Genomic DNA, 15263 nt, shown 5'->3' with positions numbered 1-15263 from the left:
AGTAATAATGTATCAACATTATTGGCACATCAGTTGTAACAAATGTAGCATCCCAGTGCAAGATATTAGTAGTAATGGGGGAAAACTTAGGTGGAGGGAGAGAGTACATGGGAGTTCCTTGTACTTCCTGCTCACTTCTTTCTGTAAACCTAAAACTGCTCTTAAAAAACAAAAATTGTTGATTAAAATTTTTTTTCTTTTTAAAAGAATTTTTTCAAGTTTATTTATTTTTGAGAGACAGGGAGAGACAGAGGGTGAGCAGGGGAGGGGCAGAAAGGGAGGGAGACACAGAATCTGAAGCAGGCTCCAGGCTTTGTCAGCACTCGAACCCACGAACCGAAACGTGAGATCATGATCTGAGCCAAAGTGGGACGCTTAACCGACTGAGCCACCCAGGCGCACCCACCCCCCCCCAAATTTTCTTTTTCTAAATCATCTGGGTGGCTGAAAAACCTCCAGTATTAGAAAAAGAACATCTCAGTGATTACATTTATTTTATTTCATTAATAAACATAAGCCTAGTAAATACTGAGCTAATGCTAGGCTCTGAGGAGCTGAGATTAAATAGAATCACTGCCTTCAGCAGTAACAGTAACCACATCATTAGCCCACAACAGCAATAACTAATGTTTATTGACTGCTTCTTCTGTTTTAGGCCCTGAATTCACTCTCATTTAATTCCATAACCCTAAGAGGGGCAAATAAAGAAAGTTACGTTTTATATTGGCTTGACAAATAAGGAAATAAGTTTTGGAAATTTAAATAACTTGCCCAAGGTCACCCCCCTAGGAAATAATAGAGTCAAAACTGTATTGAGGTAATCTGACAACTGCCGTACAGAACTCTAGGGTATATCCCCACAGGAGCACGGAGCCAGGTGTTCTATTTGCAAGGCTGCTTTGAAGAGTTTTGTTGTTCTTAGGGAAATCTCCAAGTAAAGAGAACAGATTCCATTATAAACAGGAATCTGATATGGTTCTGCCTCAAAAAGCTGAGTAACTCTTTTTACAGAAGAAATCTATCAGATTATATAATTGTATTTCCCCATTCAAATTTGAAAAATCCCTTTATTGCAATTATTGTTGTTGCTGCGAAGAGTACATTAGCACAAGACAGAACTTTACAGCTATTGAGACTTAAACTACAAGGAAAACAAATTGGAAAATGAGGTGAGGCTCAAGTATGTATCTATATTTAACTTTATATGAATAAGAGGAGCATTAAACTTCACCGCCGCTTGAGGCCATTAAAATCTTTTTCATTATCCTGGGAACACTATTGCTCAGATCACTTCTAAAATTCATGGAAAAGAGAACAGTGACTGTGGCAAATGAGACAGATCCTTTCTTTCCCATACACAGGTTTCATATAGCCATCCTTTCAAGAGTTTGTTGACTCACAGTTGTGAGACCACCTTGAATTAATGTCCTCTTAAGTAGGACATAGTCAATCTAACAACCAAGCAAACACCACATGTAAGTAGTGTACTAGGAGTTACGGGCTATAAGGTGGGAAGTAATTTCAAAAAGAACTAGAACACAGATGAACAAGCACATACACATAAGAAAAATAACTGTAGCTCTCATAATGAAAGCTAGCATCACATTTCCCACAAATGGATGATGGAAGCCTTGGAGATGAAAAGAGCTTGCAGCAAAGTTCAAAAAAGGTCTACACCCACAATGAGAAACAGCATCTTTGAAATCCACAGCTGCTAAAGGTTGGCTACTTGTCATCTCTGTCCATCCTTATGGTCCTCACTGCCTACTACTTCTTGAGTGACTGAATTTTTTTTTGTGAAAAACCCAGTATCACCCATTACAATCAGTTTTGTCTAGGACACTAATGCCTTTTCACACTCAAAGAAGTTCCTCCTTTGCAAGGTAGGCCCACAGATTTTGACTGGGCTAAATTACTGTAGAGACCAAGTCCTTCTTCTCACCAGGAAGTGTACTTGACCATTTATGGGTGGTGAGAGAGAGCTCTACAGCTCTTTCCCAGGTGACCCTTCCCAGGGCAGGTAATCCTGAGAAGCATTGGAAATGGCATTTCCCCATACCCTGAAACCCTCTCTTCAAGGGTAAAAAAAAAAAAAAAAAAGTTATCTTTAAAGTTTCTTCCAGGAGTGGTAGAAAATAATGACTCAGTAGCTCTAATCATGGACTTTAATATGGATGCCAAAGAAAGTGTAGCTGGACTCCACATAAAATGCCTTGAGTTATTGTATCTCCCAACTAGTGCCACAATAAACTTGCTTTGTGGTCAAATAAGTCTGGGAAACACTGAAGACTTGATTTACACTGCAGAAAAATTTTTAAATACTAGAAAATCCTGCATTAAAAAATGTGTTTAACCTTTCTTTACATCCCCCTCCTCCGTCTTTCCCTATGGAACACCAGTAAATTCCTAGGAGAGTTCTTTGAGAAATCTTTCGTTAGAGTCAAGAGATGTTCATGAATATAAATACCTATGCAGGATGCTTGGTTGATGGATTTCTTTCTTATGACCAACCATTGTAAGATGATTAGTTCCTGCAAATTGCCCTTCGTGACAGAAAGTTCACACGCATCTTCTCACTGCCCTCCATCCATTATCTGGAGCCTAAAACAGAAAATTCGATGTATTATGATGTAAATAGAAAGGTCAGTCCTGTCTGTCAACACAAGGCCTTGTTAGAGAAGCAGAAACGTGCCCCTTTTCTGTTGCTCTGAGTCATCTCTCCAGGGTAACTTCCTAACTTTCGGAAAAATAAAGGGACGTGTAACAAAATCCTTGCCATCTTCTGAGGAAAGGAGATGAAGCACACCATGATTCCTGGATGCTGAGAGAATTATTGACTGATGGGGAACTGAAAGGAAGCCCTGCCCCTATAAACCCCCAAACAGGAGTGTAGCTGCCCACAGGTAGTGTCCCAGGCTCCTGGAGCACTCACGGGAGACCCTGCCGTTGTCTTGTACAGCTCCTGTCATCACTGGCATGTGATGTTCATGCTACAGAGACCCAGTGTTAATGACCTGAAGACCATAACTCATTTGTCTGCCTCCATGCCCCTCCAATCTACTCTCCAACACTGTGTTCAGAGAAGTCTTTCCAAAACACATGTGTGTTTACCTCCCCTCCCTCTGAGATTCCATCAAAGTGATAGTATAAACCCAAAATGATAGACTAGGATGAGGACTATATGCAGGTAAGAGGGCTTAACAAACTTCTGAGATAAGTGGAGCAGAGAGGATGAAGGGTCTGCAAAGGGGGTAGCTGAGGAAGGAGAACACAGAAGATGGGAGTGATGTCTGAGGAAGAAGGTAAGGAAGCTACTGCAGAGGCACACAAAGGAACAGGCAGCTGAGGAAGGATCCCACCTACAGAACCAAGGAGGGGCTCAGGACTTAGAAATTCCAAGTATCACCAAAGGCAAGAAAGAGAAAAGGGGTCAAAATAGGGAGGATACTTGAAGGTCTATATTTGGAAGAATCAAGCCCTCTAGCAACCTTTCTCATCCCTTGTGGAGAATGTTGAACATTCAAACATCTACCTGTTAGGCAAAAAGAAAAGAAACATTTGCAAAGTATGTTATTATTGGCCAAATTGCATCCCCCCAACATTCCTATCTTAAAGTCAGTACCTCAGAACATGACTGTATTTGGAGATAGGGCCTTTAAAGAGGTACTTAAGGTAAAATGAGGTTGTATGGGGTCCAGTATGACCCCAGTCCTTATAAGAAGATGAGATTAAGAGAGATGTGCACAGAGGAAAGACCATGCGAAGGCACAGGGAGAAGATTGCCATCTGCAAGACAAGGAAATGAACCTCAGAAGAAATTGACCCTGCTGACACCTTAATCTTGGACTTATAGCCTCCAGAGACACGAGAAAATAACATTTTTTGTTTGTTTCAACCACCCAGTCTGTGGCACTTCGTGTTGGCAACTCTAACAGACTAATACATGTATTTTCCTTAACTGAAATTGAATAGCTCCAGATAAAAGTTCTCTGTAATTTGACACTGATGGGTGACTATTTCACTATCTGATCACCCTAAGAGGTAGGCTGCTTGGTGACAAGATCCTTGTTCTTCACAGAGAGTTCCCAGTAAGCTTTGTATCACCTAATTATTTAAAAATTTTTTTTTAATTTAATGTTTATTTTTGAGAGAAAGAGAGAGACAGAGCATGAGTAGGGAAGGGGCAGAGAAAGAGGGAGACACAAAACCCGAAGCAGGCTCCAGGCTGTCAACACAGAGCCCATTGGGGGGCTTGAACTCACAAGCTGTGAGATCACGATCTGAGCCAATATCGGTGCTCAACTGACTGAGCCATCCAGACACCCCTTAAAAATCTTTTTTAATGTTTATTTATTATTTTTGAGAGAGAGAGACAGAGCATGAGCAGGGGAGGGGCAGAGAGAGAGGGAAACACAGAATCCGAAGCAGATTTCAGGCTCTGAGTTGTCAGCACAGAGCCCAATGGGGGGCTTGAACTCAGAAGCTATGAGATCATGACCTGAGCCGAAGTTGGTCGCTCAACTGACTGAGCCATCCAGGCGCCCCTGTATCACCAAATTCTTAAATATGAGAGCACCACCATTTATACATAGTTTACCTTAAGAGATTTAAGGATAGTCTCCAACATAAAATAGAGAAACCAAGAAAATACATTTTTAAAAATGACCGTGGATGGAACAGATAATTCAGGGAAAGAAGGTTAATGTTTCTTACTTAATACTCTTAAAGAAATTTGAGAAACAGTTAAATTACACAGCAAAAATAAGAGCTATGAACAAAGGATGGAGAAAGAATAAAAAGCCTGGAAGTTGAATATATGTTGTAAAATAAATTTAATTGAAGAACCGTAGGATATTTAAGGCCCTCCCAGAAAGTAGAACACAAAAGAAAGAGCCCTAAAAGGAGAGAATATAATAAACATAGAGGGCCAGCAGAGGGGGAACATCTTATAATAGAAGTCCCAGAAAGAGGGGTGCCTGGGTGGCTCAGTCGGTTGAGCGTCTGACTTAGGCTCAGGTCATGATATTGCAGTTGGTGGGTTTGAGCCCCAAGTCAGGCTCTGTGCTGGCAGCTCAGAGCCTGGAGCCTGCTTCAGATTCTGTCTCCATCTCTCTGCCTCTCCCCTGCTTGTGTTCTCTCTGTCTCTCTGTCTCTGTCTCTCTGCCTCTGTCTCTCTGTCTCTCTCTCTCCCTCAAAAAAAAAAAAAAAAAAAAATGAAGTCCCAGAAAGAAAGAGCAGAAAGTGGAGGAAATTATCATAGAAGTTAGTAATGCAAGAAATTTTCCTACACTTGAAGAGCAAGAATCTCCAAATTAAAATGGATAAGTAAAGAAAGACCCAATAGCATTGTGAAATTTCAGAACATCAACGACAAAGACAAAATACTAAAGTCTTCAAGTAAGAATGAGAGAGGGAAAAGGGTCCTATAAAGAAATGAGAATCAGAATGACATTGGATTTCTCATCAGCAACATTGGATGATAAAACACAGGGAACAGATTTGTCATGATTGAGAATCTAAAAGAAAAATGGGAACAAAATTAAGTCAGTAATTCTAGGAAATTCTAGTAATTCTAGGAAAAATCAGACTGAATATAAAAAAAAGGTGATTTGGTATTATAAAACAAAGGCAAGGAAATGTAATCAAAGTCTATGACTTTTTTTTTAAATTTTTTTTTCAACGTTTTTATTTATTTTTGGGACAGAGAGAGACAGAGCATGAACGGGGGAGGGGCAGAGAGAGAGGGAGACACAGAATCGGAAACAGGCTCCAGGCTCCGAGCCATCCGCCCAGAGCCTGACGCGGGGCTCCAACTCCCGGACCGCGAGATCATGACCTGGCTGAAGTCGGACGCTTAACCGACTGCGCCACCCAGGCGCCCCTATGACTTTTTTATTCAGTGCACAATTTTTACACAGTCAATAATTACAAACTGTATTGCTTTTTAACTTTTAGATCAATCTATAGTAAAAATACGGAAGACTTAATGATTATAAAAGTATTAACATGGACAATCTACAGATGAGAAAGCCTGGTAGATCAAGGTGCAGAAAGCTATGTGAAAAGCTGAAGTGATACTAATATTCTCATTTACAGTCTGGAGGGTTAAGAGATGTTGTTTATATTTGAAGTATCAGGAAGTGATTCTGTGGATGTACTTAAAGGTACAAGGGTCAGATGTAGATGAAAAATTAAAAAGCAGGTCATTAGGATGGTGATCTACAATGAGGAATGAATAGAAATTGTGGTACATCTCCTTGTAGTCAATAAAATGGGTATCATTTAGATACAGAAACATGTCTGAGATATTTTAAATGAAAAAAATAAATATAAAATTTTAGTTATAAAATGTTCATCTAGTTATTTCTTGATGATAGGCTTATAGGTCATTTTCTGTACATTCATTCAACAAGTTTTCTATATAGTTCATCCATTTAGAAGGTTTATTGATTATCAGCTATACGTTTCAGCACTATGCTAGGGGCTGGGAGTAATGAATATGGAAGTTTATAATACTCAAGTCTCTGCCACACAGCTTATAGTCCAGCAAGAAAGATACATATTGTACAAGTAACGATTTGAAAATGTGAGCTTTATGGTGCACCTGGGTGCCTCAGTTGGTTAAGCGACTGAATTAAGCTGAGGTCATGATCTCATGTTTCATGAGTTCGAGTCCCACGTCGGGGTCTGTGCTGACAGCTCAGAGCCTGGAGCCTGCTTCATATTCTGTGTCTCCCTCTCTCTCTCTGCCCCTCCCCCTCTTGTGCTCTGTCTCTCTCTCAAAAATAAATAAAAAAATAAAATAAAATGTGAGCTTTATGGATGGAAGACAATCATGATGTTAGGAGAGCATTGAGCACAAGTCCTAAACCTAATCTAGGAACATGGAAAAGATTGCTTCAGCCAACTTCTTTTAAGTTTTAAGTGAGAGAGATTTGTTTTGTTTTTGTTTTTTTAAAAGCAGAGATTCAAAGATAGGAACATATTGTTATCTCAGTTACATAAATGCATGTGCTCAGGAAAAATTCTCAAGGGAAACAGTAAAACATTAACTGAGATTATATTTAGATTCTGGAATCTGAGGAATTTTGTATTCTTCTTTATACGTTTATGATTTTTTCCAAGTTTTCTGCTAAGTGGATGAATGGCTTTGATAATAAAAGTTATTGTTACCGGTGAGGCAGTTACATATTTGTGCTTGGAGATCCGTTCCCTAGTACTGCCTATGGAAGCCGAAGGCAGTTACTAATCTATCTGAAGCACAATTACAGGTGCCAAAACATCTGTCTACCTTAGGCATTTCTTTCTTTTTTTTTTTTTTTTTCCAACGTTTATTTATTTTTGGGACAGAGAGAGACAGAGCATGAACGGGGGAGGGGCAGAGAGAGAGGGAGACACAGAATCGGAAACAGGCTCCAGGCTCCGAGCCATCAGCTCAGAGCCGGACGCGGGGCTCCAACTCACGGACCGCGAGATTGTGACCTGGCTGAAGTCGGACGCTCAACCGACTGCGCCACCCAGGCGCCCCACCTTAGGCATTTCTAAAGGCTGTCACTGGAGATGGTAGATTCGTTTCAACAAATATTCCAGTTAGCAAACTTAGAGACTTTGTTTGCATTTTGCTAACAGAAGCACATATTGGGATACTCAAAAGTGCAAGGAGATGCAGATGACAGGAATAAGCCAAGCAGTGACCTATTATTTCTGATACTTCTTTGTTTACTGGGCTACTGTGTCATGCCTCTAAAAATTTAACTATACCCTATAGTATGTTTTTATTGAAAAAATGTGGTTTAAAATGTAAAGTAATCCTTGTTTTTATGCCCATGTTCCTTGGGTTGTGTTTCTGGGTTCTAAAAGCATTTAGATTAGTTTTCCGTGACTACTTTCAAGAAGTTATTCCTACATGTAAAATCAAATCTGTCAGTGGTAATTTTTATGGACTTGGACATTAAGTGTACTGCACATATACGTCCTTTGCCTTACATTATGTCTTCAGTCGCACGTGTATATCATTACTTTGAGAACCACATAACGATATTTTATCCAAAGATCTTTTTTCTCCAACATGAACTAAGGTGGAAAATCAAATTAATGTATCTTAAGTTGGCAATATATATAAAAACCTCATGTTATAACTACAAGATTCAGCTGAAAGGTAAATTGCAGTGTGTGCACCCAGAGATTTAAAATCAGGTTCCAGGGGCGCCTGGGTGGCTCAGTCGGTTAAGTAGCCAACTTCGGCTCGGGTGGTGATATCGCGGTCCGTGAGTTCGAGCCCCGCGTCGGGCTCTGTGCTGATAGCTCGGAGCCTAGAGCCTGCTTCTGTTTCTGTGTCTCCCTCTCTCTCTGCCCCTCCCCCATTCGCGCTCTGTCTCTCTCTGCCTTTCAGGGATGAATAAATGTTAAAAAAAATTTTTTTTAAAAATAAAAAAATAAAATCATGTTCCAGGTTAGGGCGCCTGGGTGGCTCAGTCAGTTGAGTGACTAACTTCGGCTCAGGTCATGATCTCACGGTTTGTGAGTTTGAGCCCCGAGTCGGGCTCTGTGCTGACAGCTCAGAGCCTGGAGCCTGTTTCGGATTCTGTGTCTCCCTCTCTCTCTGCCCCTCCCCCACTCATGCTCTGTCTCTCTCTGTCTCAGAAATAAATAAACATTAAAAAAATTTTAATATAAAATCACATTCCAGGGGCATCAGCACTTACAGAAAATCTCCTGTGTTCTCATTCCTTAGGAGATTTATTAATATAAGGAAAGGGTAGGAATGGTGTATAAATGCGTCACTTTATCTAACTTCATCTTCTTACTTCTGTTTGTTTCTGTGTCTCTGCTAGAAAGGGGGGCGGGTTTCCAAAGGGTATTGTTATATTATGGAAATAGTACAGTCTGCTAGTCCAAAGAACTGGGTTCTGATTCTGACTGTACCATTAACCAGTTAAGTCACTTAACTTCTCTCGTTCTCATTTAAACAAATGATCTCTCTTAAAAACTGAGAATAAACTGAGGGTTGATGGGGGGGTGGGAGGGAGGGGAAAGTGGGTGATGGGCATTGAGGAGGGCACCTGTTGGGATGAGCACTGGGTGTTGTATGGAAACCAATTTGACAATAGATTTCATATTAAAAAAATAAAAGATTTAAAAAGGAAAAAAAATAAACCAAATGATCTCTTCAAGTCATTTCTAATGTAAATGTTCAGTGATTTGATGAGATCTAACTTTTGGATAAATTGTGGAGAGTAAAGGCTACTGTGCACAGTTCCTACTCCTCTGGGATCCAGACCTTTTGTCGTCACCCCTATTCAGAGCCACTTTGTCCTCTACCAACTACCTACTTCAGGAAAATCTCACAGCAAGGATTCAACAGTGATGAGGGAGCTATAATAAAACAACATCCTCCATATGGCCCAAAGGAGAGAGGTCTTAAGGGGTATGGGTTTAGAGTCCAAAACATGTGTCTTCTCTGGAGGGAGCTCTCAGGCCTCCCCAGCTAAATTCATGCTCTTATCCTTTTCCTAGTTCTTCTTCTGAATCCATTTACCTGAACAATTTCTTCCAAATCTACTTTCAACTCCAGATTGATATCTAAGCTGATTCTGCCAATGGGGACAGTGAAGGGGTCATAAAGGAAAGTAAGCAAAAAAGTCAATATCCATTCAAAGGGGCGGGGGAAGCCCACAATAACAAAAACCAAGGTTCTGTATGCCCCCTACCAACATAAAACACTGCTTTCCTATAGAAGCTCACCCATTTTCTATAATTCTGATTTTCTTTTAACAATCTGCATCTTTCCTAGAAGACACATTTTTTTGTTCTCTTATGTACATTCCGTATAAAAGTACATTCCATAGCACAATGAGCAACTATGGGCTGAATTCTCTGGAAACTGCCATCATTTCTCTTTCTACCTTCCTTTTGTTTCTAAGAGCAGTTGTGAATTAGTATAGACCCAAAATAGGAGTTGAAATATGTATTGCATCATTTGTCATGTAGCTACGAAGGAAGCAGCAGAGCTAACCAGAAATGAGCAATGGGAGATTTCTGATAAACAACTCTGATGGTTATCTATAAGCTGAATTAAATCATAGACACCAGAGTTTGGAATTGCATTTTGAATGGCAAAATTAGAGGTAATTGCCTCCCACTTATATGATAGTGTCAATTTAATGTGGAATTTGAGTATGGTTTTACAGACTTATCATTCCATTTTGTGTTAGTGCAGGGAACATTTATTTACTTATCAGGCTTCCACGGAGCACGTTTAAATTTGGAAAAAGAAATGATTAAAAAAAACCAAACACACACCTGGGTGTCCTGATATGGATACCATAATGGATGTTGATAGTATTTAGAAGTAAAATGAATGAGATTACCTTTTTACAGACTCAGTATTCATCAGTGAAAATATGCAAATGATGAATTCAGCCTTGTTATCAGGCAGTTTACGCCTCTCCCAATATAGAACAGGAAGTTAGAATGGATTCTTCTCTCATTGGGTTTTCATCAAGTAGACCAAATGAAGATTGTGTAACTCATGCACCTTTGGCTTGTCCTTTCTCTCTCTAATTTGGGAACAGAAAAATCAACAATTAATTTTGGATTCTGACAGAGACAAAGGAGGAGCAGTGAGGTTCTGGGGGAATTTAAAATCTTGCTGCATCCCCAACTGACCCTGTTTTGGGCCCCTTCATCATGGAAGCAGCTCCTGCCAATCATTTAAAAGACTTGAGTCTTGTTTCAAGAGACTTTTTGGTCTTGCTTCTGCAAACTCACAATTCCTTTATTTACTCTTGGGAAGAAAACGCAGGTAGAAGCTTAAAAGCTGGATGTCCTTGCACTTCCATCTCCTTGTTCATCATCCTTAACCAGGCAGAAAGGTGATGGGACAGTTTGTCTCTAGCAAAAGGATATGTTTAGATGCTGAGGTGTTTCCAGAGACAACTGGTCAGAGAAGTCGGGGAGAGAAAAAAGCGGGATCCAGATCCCCTGTAACTGCTTGCTGCTTTCCCCACAGGACTCTGCATTGATAGACCTCCTGTCCCATACTCTTCCCTTCCCCTCTCATTCGATGTCTCTTTTCTGACCCTAAATTTCACCTTTCATAGTAAGAGGTCAGTATATTTTCATACTTGGGAAATCTCATTCAAGAATTTTTGTCAATGGACAAGTCATAAGAAGCCCTTCCATTTTAGGGCTCGTTGACGTCACCAAGGAGGCGATAAATATCTGTTGATATAATTGGATGTGAGATTCAGTGTTGAGATAGCAAAACTCTGCCCCTCGTTCTCTGGCAGGGCCCTATGATTTATGCAGGAGCAGAGGCAGCACGCAATCGAGCTGTCAAGAGAGCGTCAGCTTATTAGGCAAATGCTGCGTGGTTTCTGAAGAGGGTCGACGCTATAAAATCCCACTCCAGGCTCTGGTGTGGAGAAACTCAGAGCCCAAATCGGTTGAGAGACTGGAGAGAAGGAGAAGAGAAGAAAAAGAGAGTGAAGACAGAAAGGAGAAGAGAAGAAAACCCTTGAAAAAGCCCCGGAGACTTTCCTCTGCAGAGAGGCGGCAGCGCCCCACTAACCTGCAGAAGCACCTCAGAAGGTAGGGAGCGCCTAGACGGAAATGTGCCTCCAACTTTGCATTGCCTGGGCTGCCACGGTGTGCGAGGCCGAGCCAGGTGTCCCGGTGGGGCCGAATGTTGAGTGTGTGCGTGTATTTGCTGACTGTGCCTCAAGATTCTGATAGTAACTGGGATGTGTCAAAAGCAAAGTTAGACGGTTGCTAATCGTTTTTCAAACTGCCAGTTACTCGTCACTGGCGGTGTAGACGAGCCCCCACCTCCCCCGCCATCGATCCCGACCCCTGAGAGAAGGACTTCAGGGCTAGGATAGAGAAAGAGGAGAAGGAGGAGGAGGAGGAGGAGGAGGAGGAGGAGGAGGAGGAGGCAGTTCTCATTTGGGAGGACAACGCTAAACATCCGGAAGGCGGGCGGGTATTTACAGCGGGTGAGATACGAAATTTGTAGATCTTCTCGAGAGCTCGGGGAATCAGTTTTGGGGATCGTTAGAAAGGGGACTCAGAGACCCTTCGAGGGTCTCAGAAGGAGAAGGGTCACTCCAGCCTGGCGTGGGGCTGAGTTTTGGTGCTGAGCCTTGTAGGCGTCCCCTTTCCTGCCCCGCCCCGCCCCCCAACTCTAGAAGTCCCAGTTCGGGCGCTTCAGCACCGCGGACAGTGACTGCCCGAACGCCTAAGGCAGGTCCACGGGTGTAAGTGTAGGAAGACCCCCAAGCGCACCTTCCGTTTGAGCTCAACTCTGACCAACTCTTTCTTTCTCTCTTCCCTTCTCTCATTCCGCTCTCCGCCCACCTCTGTGCCGCAGCGAGCGCCCCTAACATGCGGCTGCCGCTTCTCTTGTCCGCGGGCGTCCTGCTGGTGGCTTTCCTGCCCTGCCCGCCATGCAGGGCCCTCCTCAGCCGGGGACCCATCCCGCGCGCCCGGCAGGCCCCTCAGCAGCCCCAGCCCCTGGATTTCTCCCAGCTGCCGCCGCAGCCCCAGCAGCCCCAACAGCCACAGGCTCGGCCCATCCTGCTCCGCATGGGAGAGGAATATTTCCTCCGCCTGGGTAACCTCAACAAGAGCCCCGCTGCTCCCCTCTTGCCCGCCTCTTCACCTGTCTCTGGCGGCAGCGGCAGCCACCTTTCACCGGACGAAGCGGCCGCCAACTTTTTCCGAGCGTTGCTGCAGCAGCTGCCGCTGCCCCGGCGCCCGCTCCCGCTCGACAGCCCCGCAGGTCCGGCTGAGCACGGAGCCGAGAACGCCCTCGGCAGCCGCCAGGAGACACTCGAGAGGCAGAGGCGATCCGAGGAACCTCCCATCTCGCTGGATCTCACCTTCCACCTCCTCCGAGAAGTCTTGGAAATGGCCAGGGCTGAGCAGTTAGCGCAGCAAGCTCACAGCAACAGGAAACTGATGGAGATTATTGGGAAATAAAACTGTGCGTTTGGCCGAAAGGATGCAGTATTTAGCACGCAAAAAAATAATAAAAAAATCAAATACAGTATTCTGTACCATAGCGTTGCTCTGATACCATTTGTTTATTTTTTTTTTTATAGCTTGAAGCCTAGACGATGTATAGCAAGAGAGCCTATACTCCTTAATTAGCATGCACAAAGTGTATTCACACACAGTAACAGCAGCAAAATGTTATTTGTATTGTCTACTTTTAGTTTCCATTTCCAGGTGTCTTTAATGGTGTTTAGAAAGTATGGACCCAGAATGAAATGTTTTGAAGCAGGCAGAAGTCACTCAATTTATTTTGTTGTGGTCTGAGCCAAAGAGAGTGTCATTCTCTTGGATAGGTGAAACAAAATCTGTAAGCTCTTTGAATCAACCTTCCCTTGTAAACGTTTCAGTAATAAAAACATCTTACCAATCATTGGTCAATTTGGTTGTGTAAGAGAATGTCGAACATTTATATTTTTAATAAAAGCTGCAAAGGTAATCATGACTTTATTTTTCCTTTTCAGTATTCATAGGAGTAAAACTTCCAGCCCCTGGCTTCCTTCGACCTGACAGCAGCACAAGAAGTGCTGAAAACTCTTTGCATTAATTTCCTACTAAAAATACAAACATATGTCAAGTGGCTTACACAGATACTGCAGTCGCCTTGGACTCATCTGTGTACCTCAGGTTACTCCTCTGAGGTTAAGTTAAATAATTTGGGAAGTTGCTTCCAGCTCTAAGACTTGGTAGTTCTATGAATGGTAGATCAATTCATAATAGAAATAACATTTAACCCTGATTAACTATAAGATGTTAAATAATTGGAAAGGGCAGGGAAGGAGGAAAGGAAAAGAGAAATGTTGAGGCAGGGCATTCCTCCAAACTCTAGGGCCAACATGCTGCCTTTTTTTTTTTTTTTTTGGTATGAGAAAGTCTCACTTTATGAAGCTACTACATTAGCACCATAAAATATACTTCTTCTATGCTATTTGCCAGTGCCTACTTCTAATAGGAGAAACTCAATAGTTTCTACATTTAAATATAATGCTGTGAAATGGCACTTGGGAAACTTTTTATATAAAAAGTATTTTGACTTGAATAACTTCACAAGTGCGCTTCTCATTTATGTCTATACCAATCTTAGTTTAATTCTTAAGGATACAAATTATCTCTAGCATTTCTAAAATGGAACAGGTGCAGCCAATTAGTTTTATAATGCACTTATCTTTGGTAGTTGAGTTACAACTTACAGAAATTCAATTGAATGTTTAATACTTCAAAATTAATTTGGATGTCTGTAGATGCTTCTTCCCGTGGGACCCCTTAAATACACTTGACTGATGTATTAATAAGATAACATGAAACACTGAATAAGTCATTATAAGACTAAGTTGTTAAAAACAGCATTTATTTAAGAGTTCATACAGAATAAAGTTATACTTATGTTTTGAAAGAGGCATCATGGTGGGACAAATAAAGCATGGTTTAAATATACATGTATTTTATATGTGTATTGTATGTGTACATATATTTAAATACATGCAGTTATTCTATAGTTCACCAGGTTGGTGCCTCAGTAGATACATAAGGAAAGTAGACAATTGCTGATGGAAATTCTTTTTCAATTTAATTGCTTGATATCTGCACATCTAACTAAGATTAGAAAAATGTCACAAGAAATGTCCCAGGCCTTCAGCCTTCTGGACTATGGAAATATCACCAGAGTTAAAGAACATTTCTGGATATATGAGTGACATCTGTTATGGAAATGAGGAAACCTTTGTAAAATGTTTCATATCTTTGGTCAATGATTTACCTTTTGTCCATATATTGATAAATCAGTCACTTCTGAATTAACACTGAATTTCACTGACCAACTGCACGGTTAAAGAAGAAAGAATATGAGCTACTATGATATAATAACAAAAGCCAATGCCTATTAGAGACAAGAGTGTAGTGTATACTTTTTCAACACTTGCCACTTGTTACAGACACACGCACACATATCACACCTACATACTCTTTATAATGTTTCCCACACAATAAAAGATTTTCATAAGATCAAGTTTCTTTTTTCCAATGCTTTCAGCAACTATGTTTTTCAAAATTGTTTTCCCTCTGGAAAGTCATCTGGAATTAAAGAGGTTTTTGTTTTGTTTTGGTTTGGTTTTTTGCAGAAATCCTGTTCAGAGGTCCCTTTCATCACCTGCATTGTATTAATTTCATCTAGGTTCCCTGCTGCTGGTGTGCATCTCAGCCAGGCAGACAGA

At 41.4% G+C, this 15263-nt stretch overlaps 1 protein-coding gene across 2 annotated transcripts in view; it reads left to right on the top strand.

Moving 5' to 3' along the window:
* The window catches only part of CRH (corticotropin releasing hormone), a 128535-nt gene extending 114982 nt beyond the window's left edge, over nt 1-13553 (top strand). For both annotated transcript variants that reach the window (XM_047073989.1, XM_047073988.1), the window contains exons 3-4: nt 11292-11592; nt 12371-13553. In XM_047073989.1, the coding sequence (XP_046929945.1) occupies nt 12385-12981 (597 nt within the window). In that variant the 5' untranslated portion in view covers nt 11292-11592; nt 12371-12384 and the 3' untranslated portion in view covers nt 12982-13553. The remainder of the gene's footprint in view (nt 1-11291; nt 11593-12370) is intronic.
* Nucleotides 13554-15263: the final 1710 nt, after the last annotated feature.

Source organism: Lynx rufus, unplaced genomic scaffold (assembly GCF_022079265.1).
Source record: "Lynx rufus isolate CCGP_SWC_20201006 ecotype Redwood Valley unplaced genomic scaffold, mLynRuf1.p SCAF_12, whole genome shotgun sequence".
Classification (NCBI taxonomy): Eukaryota; Metazoa; Chordata; class Mammalia; order Carnivora; family Felidae; genus Lynx; species Lynx rufus.
The sequence above is the reverse complement of the archived record's forward strand: the minus strand, read 5'-3'. Positions and strand labels throughout refer to the sequence as shown.